This window comes from Heterocephalus glaber, unplaced genomic scaffold, assembly GCF_053883595.1.
Source record: "Heterocephalus glaber isolate CG9 unplaced genomic scaffold, H.glaber_assembly_v1.0 deba00001795, whole genome shotgun sequence".
NCBI classification, from domain to species: Eukaryota; Metazoa; Chordata; class Mammalia; order Rodentia; family Bathyergidae; genus Heterocephalus; species Heterocephalus glaber.
In genome coordinates this window covers 682,475-697,501 of record NW_028258476.1, presented here as the reverse complement: position 1 = coordinate 697,501, position 15,027 = coordinate 682,475, and the positions used below count along the sequence as shown (strand labels likewise).

Here is a 15,027-nt window from a genome sequence, read left to right as displayed (position 1 = left end):
GCCTGGGGCGGCCTAGCGGGCTCTCCTTCCCGCCGGCCTGGCAGTGGGCGGGGAGGTGACGTCACTTCCGGCGGGTGGGGAGTTCCGGTATTTCAAGACGGACCAGGCGGAAGCAGGGGCGAGAAGCGGCTGCAGCGCCGGATTGAGGAGGCAGGGGCTGAGACAGAGGCAGCTGGGTGGGCACTATGGCCGGGATCACCACCATCGAGGCGGTGAAGCGCAAGATCCAGGTTCTTCAGCAGCAAGCCGATGATGCAGAGGAGAGGGCCGAACGCCTCCAGCGGGAGGTGGAGGGAGAAAGGCGGGCTCGGGAACAGGTAGGAGGGCGAGGCGCGCGGGGGAGCGACCGGCGCCGAACGGGCTCCGCCGTGGAGCTGGCAGGGCGGGAGACGAGGCTGGGCCCTGGGGTGGGTGGGGTTCGGATCCCCGCGGGCGAGAGCTCGGCTTGACCTGCGGAGGCTCTGCGCCGCGGCCGGAGGCTTTTCTTTACTCCGGCTCATTCATTCGGCCCCTGGCGTCGGGCGCGGCCGGGGAGGGGCTCCGCGCCGCCCTCCCCCACGGCCCCTGGCGGTGCGGGCTGGCTCTGGGTGAGGTTTCCGACCCCAGGCTGAGCGTATGTTGGGGGTGCTCCTGCGGTCTGGGCGGGGCAGAGGCCCTAACAGCCTCCTGTGCGAGGCTGAGGGCTGGAGGGTGGGGACCGCCGAATAGCCCCCCGACTTGGCCCGCTGGCAGCTTTTCCGCTCCCTCCTCCTCAGGAAATGAGGCAGCAGTCGGCCGGGAGGAAGCGCGGTGCCCTCCCTCCCTGGTGGAGCTGGAGGCCACAGCACCGCCTCCCATCCTCCGGCCGGGGCCCTTTTCTCTTACGGACGGACGGGAGTTCTTGTAGCTGTTGTACCCACACTCGAGCGGCGTGAACCAGGAGGGGGTACATGGTACTGCTCTGCCTCCATTAGTGCAAATGTAGGATCCGACCTAACTTGCCTGGCCCTGCCACGATGACCTGGAAGGGAGGAACTTCTGCCCCATGCAGACGTTTGTTGCAAGAGTTGATCAGTGCCAGCCGAACTCGTTGAGAGACATTTCTCCGAGCAGAGTTGATAAGGGAGTGTGCTGCCGAGAGTCAGTGCGGCGCCCGTCTCAAGGTTTCTGGTTGACCTGGGCGACGTGCTGTGGGCAGAAACGGAATAACGAGTTCTGCATGAATCTAGTGATGGTCTTTTGCTCCTTTCCCAGTTGCTTAGTACAGTATCATTTTTTTTTTTTTTTAAAGATCGGTACTTGTTCACCCGATGGGATGAATAGTAGTGATTCTTGAGATTTCTTGAAACCACTTTTTGTTTAGAAGGGTTGACCAGTTTTAGTGAGCGGATCTCCTGAGTTGAGGCGTTGGGTTTTGGAGGATTTTAAGACTAAAGTAACCATTGCTCACATTTGAAGACGTGGTGACAGAACTCTTGTGATTTATTGGTGTTGTGTTTTTTTTCTCTTGGTAAGTTTTATTTTTCTTATTTATTTATTTGTTTGCGGTACTAGGGTTCGAACTCTGGACCATGAGCTTGCAAGGCAGGTGCGGTGCCACTGAGTTAAATCCCTGGCCCGATTTTTATTATTATCTCTTTGCCACTCCTCCGGAGAGTGAATGGGAATGTTTTTAGTGGGAAGGGAGTGGAGTTTGGAAAAGGGTAGGAAAGGTACAGGTGTCCTCCAGCGTAATCCTCAGTGTTTGTTAGAGTGCTATTATAACTGGGCACGGAGATGGTAGAACTTACTGTCTTCCTCCGTCACTTTTGTTTTGAGGCAGTGTCATTACGTAGCCCACACTGGCCTCAAGCTTGTAGTTCTGCCTCAGCTTCCTTGTGCTGGGCACACAGGTGTGCGCCCCCAAGCGTGGCTGGGTCATCATTTTCTAGGTGGAGCTCTCCTCTGTTCCGTTTGCTAGTAACTTGTGATTATAAGTTCAAGTGGGACGCTTCATGACTAGTGACATTTTCTCGTCTCCTTTGTCCTGGAGACCAGATAGCCTTAAAGGGGAAGACGAAATGTTGCAGAAGGAACTGGTGGTGTGTTGAGCTGCAGAATCTTAGGCTGCACATTTAAATATGGGGTCCGAACAGTAGTTCCAGGGTAGATGACCTGTGTGTCCATCCCAGGATGTGGTAATTTTCCTTGTAGGAACAGTTGGCTTCGTTTTTCCCATCTTTTGGTGACTCTAGGGTGATAGAGTAAGCAGTTTCACGTCTTTTTCTTTTTCAGTTTTTTGAGACAGGGTCTCCCTTTGTAGTTCAGGCTGGCCCTGAACTCACTGTGTAGCCCAGGCTGGCCTTGATCCTCCTGCCTCTTTCTTCTGAGTGCTGGGATTACAGGCGTCCAAAACCACACCCAGGGTCTCCCTTTGTAGTTCAGGCTGGCCCTGAACTCACTGTGTAGCCCAGGCTGGCCTTGGTCCTCCTGCCTCTTTCTTCCGAGTGCTGGGATTACAGGCGAGTGCTGGGATTACAGGCGTCCAAAACCACACCCAGCTTCACATGTTTTTCAAGTCAGTCCTTCCTACCAAATTTGCTTATTGAGCTGGGGTCTAGTGAGGAAGTCTTCAGAAGGGGAAGTAGAGTGATAGTTAAATATAGGTGAAACCAGTATCTTCTGTTCCCTAGCCTGACAGAGCCTAATCTTTTGACTTTTTGCTCTAGTAAATTTTGAACCCTTACTGAGGAGAAGACACCTGTGTGGGAAGGGAGGGGCTGCTTGGTGGAGCTGCTATTTGCTTAGGGCTTTCTGGAATGTAGGTTTTGCCAGATCTTTCCTCCTCTGGATCTGGATGCACAGCACACTTTGGTCATATCCTATGCTATTTGTGGGACTGTTAATTCTTACTGTTTTTTTTTTTTATTACTATTCCTTTGTATGATCATCCAAGGTGCTCTTGTGGAGGAGACTAAAGCTGAAACACTAAGTTTTGTTTTTTTTGAGACAGGGTCTCACTTTGTATTTCAGGCTGGCCTCAAACTTACAAGCCCAGACTGGCCTCGAACTCATGGTGATTGATCCTCCTGCCTCAGCCAAGTGCTGGGATTTCAGGGGTGGACCACCATACCTGTCCAACACTGAAGTTTTGAAGTCAGTTGTTCTTTACTGCTCTTGGCCTGAGATTGACCTTTTATAATGTAGCACCTTGCCAAATCCACTTTCAGGTTGTTTTGTTTGTTTGGTACCAGGGATCGAACCTTGCGCTTGTGCAGCAGGTGGCAAAACCACTGATCTAAATCCCTGGCCCTCCACTTTCAGTTTTGAGTTTCCTTTGTATACCTATTAAACTTAAATAGGTGACAACGTAAAATTTAAATGCAGTCATTTCTTAATTTTCTTTTGGTGGTGGTGGCAAAAATATATATAACCTAAAATTTACTGTTGTAACCTTTTTTTTTTTTGAGATAGGATCAGGTTGGCCTTGACTCCAGGGCTCCAGTGATCTTCCTGCCTTAGCCTCCCAAATATGTACTTGGGACTATATGCATGCACTACCATTGGGCTAACCATTGAACTTCTGTGTGTGTGTGTGTGTGTGTGTGTGTGTGTGGTACTAGAGATTGAACTTAGTGTAGGCGTTGAGCTACATATATAAAGTCTCATGTATTTTTTTTTTTAATTTTTTTTTTTTTTGTCCTGGGGATCGAACTCAGGACCGTGCGCTTGTGAGGCAGGCGGCGGAACCACTGAGCCAAATCCCCAGCCCATAAAATCTCATTTAATTGTCCAGGCTGGGCTGGAACTTGAGATCCTCCTGCTTCAGCCTCCCAGAGTGCTGGAATTACAGGTGTACACCACCATGCCTGGCTTTGTAACCATTCTTAAGTGTACAAACAGTTCAGCTTACCACCTCCTCCCCATACCTGTCTCTTAACTTCTCTGCTATTTTTTTCTTTTGCTCCCTCTCAAAGCTTAGGAGTACTCCTGAGTGTGAGTGGCTCTGAATAACAGTTTGCATTGTGGCCTTAACCCGTATTAATTCCTGGACTCTGAGGGGGACACCTGTGGTGTGGCTCTCTCCTGTGGTGGGGTCTGGTGTGCTCAAGTCCTCATCACCTTTCCAGGGTCCTCATGCTGCAGCACAGCTCACAGGGGAGCGGCACGAAGCCCTTTGCCCCAGTGCCCTCCTAGGCCCCACCTTTGTTTACTCAGGCGGGCGACTGCCCTGCTCGCTCCCTTTGGTGAAACTTCAGTTCCCTAGGGCCTCGGGGTCTAGCTCCCTGGACGGGGGAGGCCGACTTGTGACTGCCGCCAACTCCGGCAGGCCCTCACGCCACGCTCAAGCCTCACTGCTGGTATACTCTCTTTCCTCTGAATTCCATCTGTGGCTTTTATCTAACAGGAGAAACCCCACATGGCTGAGGGCCAGATTTCGTCTTATCCCCTCTGTCCTTGGCCTTGTTGTTTCAGAGCACCAGTGTCCTGTCAGTGTCTCTTGCCGTGAGGGTATGGTGTAGTGCTTGGGACTCCATGGAGGATGGTGCATTTAACCCAGACTCAAGCTGAGGCTGCTGTCAGCCATGGTTACTTGGCCCCATTGCTGCTGCATTCACTGCCACCTCCATGCCCAAGCAGTGGAGAACCCTATTATTACCAGAGGCAAGGTAGTCAGACTGTCTAGGCTAGGCAGAAGGGGGCAGGCTGAAGGACCCAAACCACATCTGGACAGGCACGCTAAACCTGGGCGACTCTAGAAGTCCAGGCCCAGGCTGGCCTGCACAGGTAGCCTGTTGATCTGCATGGTACTTCTTGCTGACCCACAAGGGCTAGGCATGGTGCACAGGCCCTGGGTGGAGTTAAAGTCAGGTTGTCTTTCTTAGTCCTTTAACAAAGTATCAGATCTTGATCCTGCAGACTTTCTAGTCTTTGTAAAGAGAACTGACTTGCTGTGTCCAAAGATGGACGCCTTCCACCCCTCTCTGGGAAGCTTCTGTAGGGTCTTATGTTGGATTCTGCTTTTGGTAGGGGCTTGTTCTTGTGCTCATGCTCTTGTTCTCCCGCTTCAGCTTTGCAGAGAATTCTACTGTAAATGCTGGTTTGTGGGAGAAACTGCCGAGCCAGCTTGTTGTCATGGGAACTGCACCCCCACCCCCAGAGCCTGTTATCTTCAGTTTGGGTAACTACTGAGCTGGATAGAGCCTTACATTTCATGAGTGTCCTCCAAATTTAGTTGCATTTTTCATTTTCATTTTAGGCATCTGAAAGAGGGTAAATCATTGTATTGTACTGCCAGTGTTTCAGAGTTCCTGATGGCCTGCCTTGCTCTTGACTGATTGGCCTCATTGAATTTATAAGAAGAAATCTGAAGAAAAAAAAAAAAAGAAGAAATCTGTTATTTTCTGGACATCTGTTTTCCTGGAAGAGACACACGCAGAGAATACTTCTCTTTGTGATGTTTTGAATAGTATAGTTAGGAACACAAATCGTTTCTTAGTAATTCCAGCTTATGTAGACTACTTGGCTTTTCTTTTCCTGTAGCCTGGTTAGATTATAGCTCCAACTCCCTGCCCCTCTTCCCAGTTCCTTGAGCCTCCTGTATATGTGGAAATTTTTGTTCAAATCCTGAGAGTTAACAGGAGTTTTTTGGGCTATATCCCTCCCTATAGGGCTGATGGCCCAGATTTCTATGGCTGCCACCACCCTGCCTGCTAAGAGGAAAATCAGGGTAATGGAATTCAGGCGAAATCTGGGCTATAGCGGAGAGATCCTGTTTACCAGGCACTTGGATAAGCATCTGAACTGGGTGGTGTGCTGGTGTAAATTCTTGTGTGGTTAAGGTAGTCACAGGAAGGAGGCCTTTCTACTACACGCAAACTGCTTCCTCCTTTCCTTGTTTCTCATTCCACAGCCAGTCCACTGGGCTGCTTAGACTCAAGCTTCTGCCTTGTTACGGGATGAAGGCAGGGGGAGAAAGTTGTGAGCTGTACTGGAGAGTGAAGCGAAGAGGATGACTTGAGAAGGAAAAAGGAGACGTTCAGAAACTTGGAGGGTGGTGGTGGGAAGCGTGGAAACATTTTCCCTCCCTTCCTTCCTCTCCCTTTCTCTCTTCCTGCATCGTAATGTCATCAAAACATGATTTTAGTCAGAGGAGCTCTTCTTTCCTTATCACCTCAAAGGAGCGAGAGCATACTGGCAGGGTAGGATATGTTTCACTCTTTTGCCTCCAGTCTGGAAGTCTGTTCCGGAGACATTTCCTGGGGCTAGTCATCTCCCTGATGTAGCAGGTAAGGCGATCGAGAGTTAACAACTTGAGTTAAACAGCCTTGTGTACTTATTTTTCCATTTACTGAGACTTATAAAAAAGTTGCTGAGCATGAGACACAGCTGTCAGGCAGAGCACACCTACCTCCAGCTGTGTTCTGCGACCCCGTGTGTTCAGGTATTTGAGCCAGGTCCAGAAGGGAATGGCACTGTCACTGATCTGGACAAGAAACTGAATTTTATTTTGTTTTTAAGAAACTGGATTTTTTTTTTTTTGTATCGGGGATCGAACTCAGGGCCTTGGTGCTTGGGAGGCAGGTGGGGTACCATTGAGCTAGATCCCCAGCCCAAGAAACTGGATTTTAGAACACTCTTCCTGTGGAACATGACCGAGCTTGTTGACGTACGTGTGAAGTGACGTCTGCTGGACCCTGGCACAGCTAAGCTAAGTGCGCCATTCTGCTGTGCGAGACTGTCCTCCTCCCCGTCGGCAGTCAGCGCTGTCTCACTGTCGGCGCTGTGCGCTCTACGCCTCTGCCTTCTTCCCAATGCAGGCGGAGGCGGAGGTGGCCTCCTTGAACCGCAGGATCCAGCTGGTTGAGGAGGAGCTGGACCGTGCACAGGAGCGCCTGGCCACTGCCCTGCAGAAGCTGGAGGAAGCTGAGAAGGCTGCCGATGAGAGTGAGAGGTCTGCAGGGGAGCTTGGCGAGCGGGTGCCTAGGCCTGGTCCTGGGGGTGGAGCTGGGGCCTCGAGGGCGCTGGGGAGACCGCCACGCCCCCAGGGCCCCCCTGAGACAGGGTCGCGCTGTGCACTTCAGACTGGCCTTGGATTCACTGTGTAGCCCAGGTTGGCCTTGAGCTCCCACGCGCTGGCATTGCAGGTCCCCACCACCACACCTGGCCCCCCAACCCTTTTTAGTTTTTAATTTTTTGAGACACAGTCTTGATAAGTTGCCCAAGTTGACCTTGAATTTTCAGTCCTTCTACTTCAGCTTCCCTAGTAGTGGGATTACAGGCCTGTGGAAGTATGGACTTCAGCAGTTCTGCCCACTGCTGTCTCACAGTGGTCCCCTCTCACCCTGCAGAGTTCACTTTTCCTTTTCGTTGGCCTGAACTGGCTCTGCAGAGCAACTTTCTTTTATTTTTATACCTTTAATAAATGTAAAACCTTGTTACTTGAAAAAAAAAGTTGTTCATGGACTGAGGATACAGCTCTGTGATAGAGTGCTTGCCTAGAATGTGCAAGGTCTGAATTCAGACCCCAGTACTGTAAAAGAAAAAAGCTCCTGCCAGGATCTTCCCTCCCTATTTGGTGGTTGTTTGCTGCTCGAGATTGAACCCAGGACTTCATTCATGCTGTGCAAGTGCTCCCAGCCCCATATCTGTTTCTCAGTTTACAGGATCTTCCTTAGAATGCGTCAGCAGTCTGGCTTCCACCTCATGAGCCATGTGCTTCCATTTATGAGGTTAATTCCTGTCAAACATATTCTCAAAGTGAGGTCCCAGTCTAAAAGTATCAGCAGCACTGGGAAATGGGCTGAAAATTCACATTCTCAGCTTCTGCTTCTGACTCACTGAATCACAAAGTCTGGAGAGGGGAGCCCAGTGACGTATTTCCTCTGGATCCTGTCTGCTGCACTGTTAGAACCAAGGGGGTGAAGGGGGTGGAGCTCAGATCCCACCCCATTCAAGTAGAATACTGAGAAACAAATCTCAGCCCATCTTTGTGAAAACTGCTGATTAGTTCCTTGTCACATGTGAGGTAAACCAGGACAGACATTCACAACAGCTTGAATTTGGGCTTTCAGAATTTTAATAAGCCCTACTAGAGCTGGGCATGGTGGCATGCACTTGTGATCCCAGCACTCAGGAGACTGAGGTGGGAGGATCTCTGTTGGGTTCAAGGCCAGCCTGGGCTACATAGCAAGACCCTGCATCAAAAAAACAAAGCCCTGTTAGAGCTCTGTTAGCATGGGGTAGCTGTGCATTTGGTGAGTGAGACAGCTGTGTGTGTACTGCTACAGAGTAGAGACCAGTTAGAGAAAGTGAGGAAAATAGCAGTTTTTTACATATAGCCACGGTATAAAACATTTTTGGAAAGAATATCAAAAGGTTATCTCTGATGGGCAGGACTAGAAATGGGGAGAGAGACTTAGTTTTAACTTTATACTCTTAGACAATAACACTTAAATATTTTCTTTCTTTCCTTCTCTCTTTCTCTCTCTCTCTGTCTGTCTCTGTCTCTCTCTCTCTCTCTCTGTTTCTTTCTTGCTTTCTTGCTTTCTTGCTTTCCCTTTTGAGACACGGTCTCACTATGTAGTTCAGGCCAGCCTCGAACTCAGAGCGATCCTCCTGCTTTGGCCTCCTGAGTGCCAGGAATACAGGCGTATGCCACCACACCCAGCATAAATATTTGATTTCTTAATGAACATGGGTTATTTTTAGAAGAAAAGGCTTTGTGAGTGGTACTGTGGAATTCCATTTGAGTGACAGAGAAATAGGCTTTCAGAGATGAAATTCTGAGTGTCTTGGAATGGAGCTGATGACAGGCTCCTTAGAGTGTCCATGCTGAATTCATCCTGTTTCTGGCAGAGGCATGAAGGTTATTGAAAACCGGGCCCTGAAAGATGAAGAAAAGATGGAACTCCAGGAAATCCAACTTAAAGAAGCTAAACATATTGCAGAAGAGGCGGATAGGAAGTATGAAGAGGTAAGCCTCCCTGGGTTGTCCTGTGGTCAGCGGCCCAGGCCTCAGCTGGCTCGGCTCCTTCCTCTCTGAGGTGCACCTGGTCTTTTCCTGTAGGTGGCTCGAAAGTTGGTGATTATTGAAGGAGACTTGGAACGCACCGAGGAAAGAGCTGAGCTGGCAGAGTCGTGAGTATTTTGGTCCCCAAACCTGGTCAGACCTTTCTGTCCCTTTCCCTTCGGCTTGGTCACTAACGTGAATGAACTAGCATTCCTTCAACCTTGTTGAACAGGGCCTGGCGGTGGGTGTCATCTGTAGTGCTTCTTTGGGGTTCTAAGAATGGCTTAACGAGTAACAGATGACAACCGAGGCTTGCTATTTTCTCTTGGGATGGTTTACAAAGTGAGGGAATATAAAGATGAATAGATGGTAAACAGGTTTCTCCTTGAGGCGTGGAAGTGCCTTTACTGACTTGAGATCTGGTGTGCTGGGGAACTTCAGGAAGAACAGACTGTAGCTGCTCCCCGCCTGGCCTTGTGTAACAAAGTGACCGCTGATACGTACACATTTGTGCTTCCCTCCATTCCCCTCCCCGAACATGACATCCCATGACCATGGTGGTGTTTTCTGCCCATGTAAAATTTTTTTCCCATTATGCTGCTTGTTCCTTGCTGTGTTCCTCTTTGACCTTTATCCCTCCCCACAACCTGGCCTGCGCCATCCCCGTGACTGTCACTAACAGCCGTTGCCGGGAGATGGATGAGCAGATCAGACTGATGGACCAGAACCTGAAGTGTCTGAGTGCTGCTGAAGAAAAGGTACTAACCCTAACCCGCAGGGAGGTTTCCTGTGTGGTGTGGTTCTGTTCAGTTTTGTCCGTTTTGCAGCCGCCTCCCCTCCACCAGGTGTCTTGCTGAGTGCTCTCTCATCTCCTCATGGAATGCTCCATTCTTTCCTTACTTGCTCTTTCACGACTTCTTCCTTGTTGCTTCCCTGCCTCTCCTCAGGGTCTCTCCTTCCCCTGGGTGGTTGGGGGCTGTGGGTTGAGCACTCCTTCCCTCCTCCGCCCCAGGTAGCAGTTAGGACGTACTCTGGGGAGCGGTTTCTCTTAGTGCCTTTTCTTTATCAGCATCCAGGCCTCCTGAGCCCGAGTCCCCAGCTCAGGACACATTCCCTGGTAGAGGGAGGAGGGCGATGCTTGCTCAGGTTACCGAGGGCCTTCTCTTCCCCAATGTGCCTCCAACTCTACATACAGGTTCAATTCACCTCTGTGTGTCTCTCTCCCTTTTTTTATTCTCTTCCTCTTCCCCTTTCCTCTTCTTCGGTATTTAAAATGTTCACAGTAAGTGTTCTGAGCTGGAGGAGGAGCTGAAGAATGTCACCAACAACCTCAAGTCTCTTGAGGCTCAGGCGGAGAAGGTAGGGGCTGGTTTGTGAAGGCGACAGGCTTTGGGCCTGGGCCCCGCCCTGCCCGGGATGGAAGGCCGGAGACACATGTTCCCTGAGTCCAGTGAGAATGGCGTCTTCTCCCTGCCCAATCACTGTCCATCCAGATTCCGGGGTGAATGCCAATCCCTGTGTACTCTGATAGCCTTCGTTAAATAGTCTCAAGTGCCAGGAGTCGAGCTCCTTGGGCCAATAGGGCTGTGCTGAAAGGCAGTTACCTCGGGCCCTAACTGGTGTCTAGCAGCCAGACGGGGCCAACAGATGGCTGCTCTCTCAGACCTAATGAGCACCAAGACAGATGATTTCTATACATTGGAGGGGTGTTTAAGTGCTATGGACATGGGCTGTCACTATCCCTGCTCAGTAAGCAGGAGGAAGGAAAATGCCTTCCTAGGTTATTAAGAATAACATTAACCTTTAGGTCCATTTTAAAAATGAAGATTCTGGAGCTGGGTGTGGTGGCACATACCTGTGATTCCAGCACCTAGGAGGCTGAGGCAGGAGAATCGATGAAAGTTCAAGGCTAGCCTAGGCTACATAGTAAGACCCTGTCTCAAAAACAGAAAGTGTTCTGGAGGAGTATCCTGAGGACATGATGGCTCTAGAGAAATAGGTGGATCAAGGACCTGTTGTGCAGATGAGAGACTTGCTCTTACTTTTGGATCATTCAGCACATTAAATCCAAGAGGATAACCAGTGTGAGAGGGAACATAGGGAGGGGTACTGTCTGGGACCACTTTCTGCTCCCAAAGTTTTTTTCTACCTCTCTTACAGTACTCTCAAAAAGAAGACAAATATGAGGAAGAGATAAAGATTCTGACTGATAAACTCAAGGAGGTGAGCTGAGGGGATTATAGAAAGAGACCCAAGCCCTGAGAGACATGCAAGGCATTCGGGTGGATTTAGCCTGGCTGGCTTTGGTTCTGCGGGTCTAGAAGTAGGAAGAGGAAGAGAGAGCCCTGTCCTCTGCGTCTTCTTTCCTTCTGACTGACTTTGTGTTTTCCCCAGGCAGAGACGCGTGCTGAGTTTGCTGAGAGATCAGTAGCCAAACTGGAAAAGACAATTGATGACTTGGAAGGTACAGAGCCTGGGAGAGGGTTCAGATTGAGAAGTACATGCCCTTGGACCGTGATACCTTTTCCCTGTACACCAAAGGGAACTGAGGGTGCCTTGGCATGTGTGCTGTCCTACCCTGTGCCACAATCTGGCAAAGTGCATCCAGCCCTAGAGCTGGATTTTAGTAGACTTTACCTAGTACTTCTGGAACCTGCCTCTTCTCTTTGAGGAGATTGGTAATGGCTGGCTGCACTTGGCTCCAGTTTAGTAGTCCTAAGTCTTTAGTCTGTGTGTTGAAATGGAAGCCATGTTTTCAGAAGGGAACAAGGACACATGTTGTCACCCGTGGCTGCTTTTGGCAGTCCTGCCCACCCCTCAGGTTAGGGCACATCTCCAGGAGAGGAGCTGTGGCATTACCATGGCCCACAGCTGACCAGTGGCGGGTGCTCTGGACATCCTGTCCCTGCAGTCTGGCGCCTGCTTCCGCCTTGACCAGGAAAGATGTTTTTTGCTTTGGGAGTTCTGAGGTATGCTCCTTTGGTATGCTCTTGGCAGCAGGATGTTCTGGGACAGATTGCGGAGAGGCACCCTGTAGTGCAAAGGGGCCAACCATAGTGGTCACACTTAGACACAGGGGTGTCCTATGGGTGCGTACGCTCTCCTTTTTTCTATTTTTTGTTGAATTGTTGTCTCTGGTAGGAACTGGATTAACTAGGTTAGAGTGGTGCTCTTGTATATGCCTCTAGTAACAAGGTTGTGCCTAGGTTCTCAACTCTTGCTGCAGTTAATTAGCGGCATCATGAATTGCACTTGGTCCTAGGGGACAGTGGATCTATTCTGGCTGCCAGAATAGACATTTTCTGGTGTTTAAACACATGGTCACACATTTTCTGATTTCTAATGATTCCCTCTCTTCATCTGCTTCTGATACCTTTCACTCTGACCCCCTCATTCCTCCCTGTGGTTCCTGTGCCTGTCCAGATGAGCTCTATGCCCAGAAACTGAAGTACAAGGCCATTAGCGAGGAGCTGGACCACGCCCTCAATGACATGACTTCTATGTAACTATCTGACAGCAGAGTGGGGCTGGGCTCTTGGCTTGGGGTGGGTGGGGGTACAGGCTGTGCATAATGTGCTTTGGTTTTGTTCTTTGGAAACTAGAATCTTTACTCTTATTTTTAAAACATTGGTGCTGGTTACTTGTTTGGCAAAAGCTGATGAAGCATTCAATCTTGGATGAGTGGTAGATCCCTGACCTGCAAATAATTTTTATACTTTACATTTTTAGACTTCACATTATGACCTTTCTTATTTGCTTCTCAAGTGTTTCTCACAAGGGACACTGATAAATGGAGAATCCATACAACTAAGAAAATGGGGCCATAGAGTGAGTGACTTGGGCCCTAACACATCATAACGAAATTCAGACCCTTTGGGTGTATTTGATTTGTACCATTCAGAGGAAACACCCAAGATGGGAAATAAATCAAGCTAAGTCCCAGAGGCAAGCCAAGTTGTAAACAGCACCAAAAAAAAATGGTTGGAGACTTCATTTGTTTGCTGTGGATCACTGATCCTTGATGCTAATCCACCTCTTCTTCCCACTAACCCTGAAAAGAAGCCAAATATTGCAGGCTACAGTGTCTGGCTCTCTTTTTCATTATTCCTGCTACCACTTTTTCCCTCTTCCTTTCTCCCACATTGCCTGCCCTCAAGACTGATGCTGGTCCTCACCTGGAGTATCCTTACTTTTTCATGCAGATAACTGTCACCATTTCTGCTCTGTTCTGGATCTGCCCCTTTCCTCGGGGAACCCAGTGCCCCGCTCGCTCTGGATTCCGTTTGGTGGTCCCCAAGGCATTAGGATGGGGTCACAAAGCAACTTATGTCTTCTTTTCCATCTCCACCCACATTAAAATGCTAAGCTGCTGGAAGCCCTGTACCACCCTGCATCTGTGTCATTGACAAAGCTGTTGCTGTCCCTAAGAAGGACCCTTGGGCGAGTGATGTGGAGAACAGCTATCGTAGGTCCCCCTCCCTAACTTATGTATAATCAAGCCACTTTGTGTCTGTCTGGTTTTTTTTTCTTGACATTTAAACTTGGGTGGGGCTTGGCGGGAGGTAGGGGGCTCCATAGTTCAGTGGTAGAGCAGCTGTTTACGTTATTCAAGGCCCTGGGTTCCAACCCCCAGGTATCAGTAAAAAAATAAGTTTGTTAAGCTTGGCTGAGTGGAGTCTGTCAGAGCGCTAGACCAGTAGAGACCCTTTGGAGTAGGAATTCCAGAGATGAAACGTCCTCCACTACCAGGCTCTTAAAGCTTCTCCCTGGAGTGTTCACATTCTCTCTTCAGGTGCTCCTCTGATACAGTCAGGTTGGGAGACCATTGAAGTGACTCTCAATACCAGGTATTCAGATAATCCGTTCTCCGAACACTGAGCAGACCTATGTTCATCACTGTTAAAACTGACCAACTGTAGGGCCAGGGTGGTTCCGGTGTCTGCCTTGCAAGGTCCCGAGTTTGATACCCAGTACCAAAAAACAAAAACAAAACTGACCAACTGTGTCATCCCAAGTCTCAGAAAAACAGTGAATAGAATTCTCAACAGTTTTGTATTTTCTTTAAACCACTCTTACAAATTTGAGGCTTGCCATCATTTTTCAGCTAGCACGTGCTGGTGGGACATGAGACAAATGATAAATTACTTACTGGAAAAACTACATCGATCTTATATATTTCAAATAATATGCTCATGCGGGTAATGATTTATTATATACATAAATTACTAATAAAATTACCTCTGGTTAATATTTTGGAATTATAGGGGGCTGGGGATTAGCTCAGTGGCACTGCGCCTGCCTCAAAAGCACAAGGGTCCTGAGTTTGATCCCCAGTACCAAAAAACAAGTGCAGCTCATATTTTGGAATTCTATATCAACATTCTAGAAAGTCGTGTTCCAAACTGGTGGTGTGTGTGGCACTGTGGTGCTGCACACCTGTGACCTGGGAGGGAGGCTGAGGTGGGGCCTTGTAAGTTTCAGCCCAGCCTGGCCATTCAGCAACTTTACCAAACCCTGTCCCTAAAAATAAAAAGTGGAGGGGGGACTTAGGTTAGTGTGAAGACCCTGGATCCAATCCCTAGTACCACAGAAAAGGAAAAAAGAAACTCCTATTCTAACTTACGAGGTGGAGATAGTTCGTTCTGGAAAGCATAGCTGCCAGTTGTACTAATCTAAGTATTCGCGCTTTCCTTTTAGATAGATACCCCAAATAGAAGTTTTCCCTAATCTGAAACTAAATCTCATATCAAATTCAGATACCTTTCTACCAATACCATTTCTTCCACCCACATAGCTTTCGAGATTAAGGTACAGATTGATTTTATTGAGCTGATATACAATATATTGGTGTTTTCTAAATGTAGAGTGTTAACATGGGAACAGAAACAAAGATGGAGGCTCCATCCCTCCCATTTGCTCAGAATCTAATAAGAGAAGAGCATGCACAGAGCTAAAGCTCGTGTGTGGTGAGTGCTACAGACAATAGAGCATATGGAAGTTCAGGAGGGAGAGTCCAGTGGGAATGACTAGGAAAGACTCATGAAAGAAGACACTCA

The 15,027-nt window shown here is 48.9% G+C and overlaps 1 protein-coding gene across 22 annotated transcripts in view; it reads left to right on the top strand.

The window, feature by feature from the left end:
- Tpm3 (tropomyosin 3) overlaps positions 1 to 15,027 on the top strand; it is a 30,283-nt gene that overhangs the window by 7,802 nt on the left and 7,454 nt on the right. For 2 of the 22 annotated variants that reach the window (XM_087203307.1, XM_021249258.2), the window contains exons 3-9: positions 6,780 to 6,913; positions 8,818 to 8,935; positions 9,029 to 9,099; positions 9,654 to 9,729; positions 11,132 to 11,194; positions 11,366 to 11,435; positions 12,395 to 12,473. In XM_087203307.1, coding sequence (XP_087059433.1) covers positions 6,780 to 6,913; positions 8,818 to 8,935; positions 9,029 to 9,099; positions 9,654 to 9,729; positions 11,132 to 11,194; positions 11,366 to 11,435; positions 12,395 to 12,473 — 611 coding nt within the window. Of the gene's footprint in view, positions 1 to 76; positions 318 to 6,779; positions 6,914 to 8,817; positions 8,936 to 9,028; positions 9,100 to 9,653; positions 9,730 to 10,254; positions 10,331 to 11,131; positions 11,195 to 11,365; positions 11,436 to 12,394; positions 12,478 to 13,173; positions 13,479 to 15,027 lie in introns of those variants that run through there. The other 20 variants (XM_021249261.2, XM_021249257.2, XM_021249259.2 and 17 more) reach the window with 17 other exon arrangements.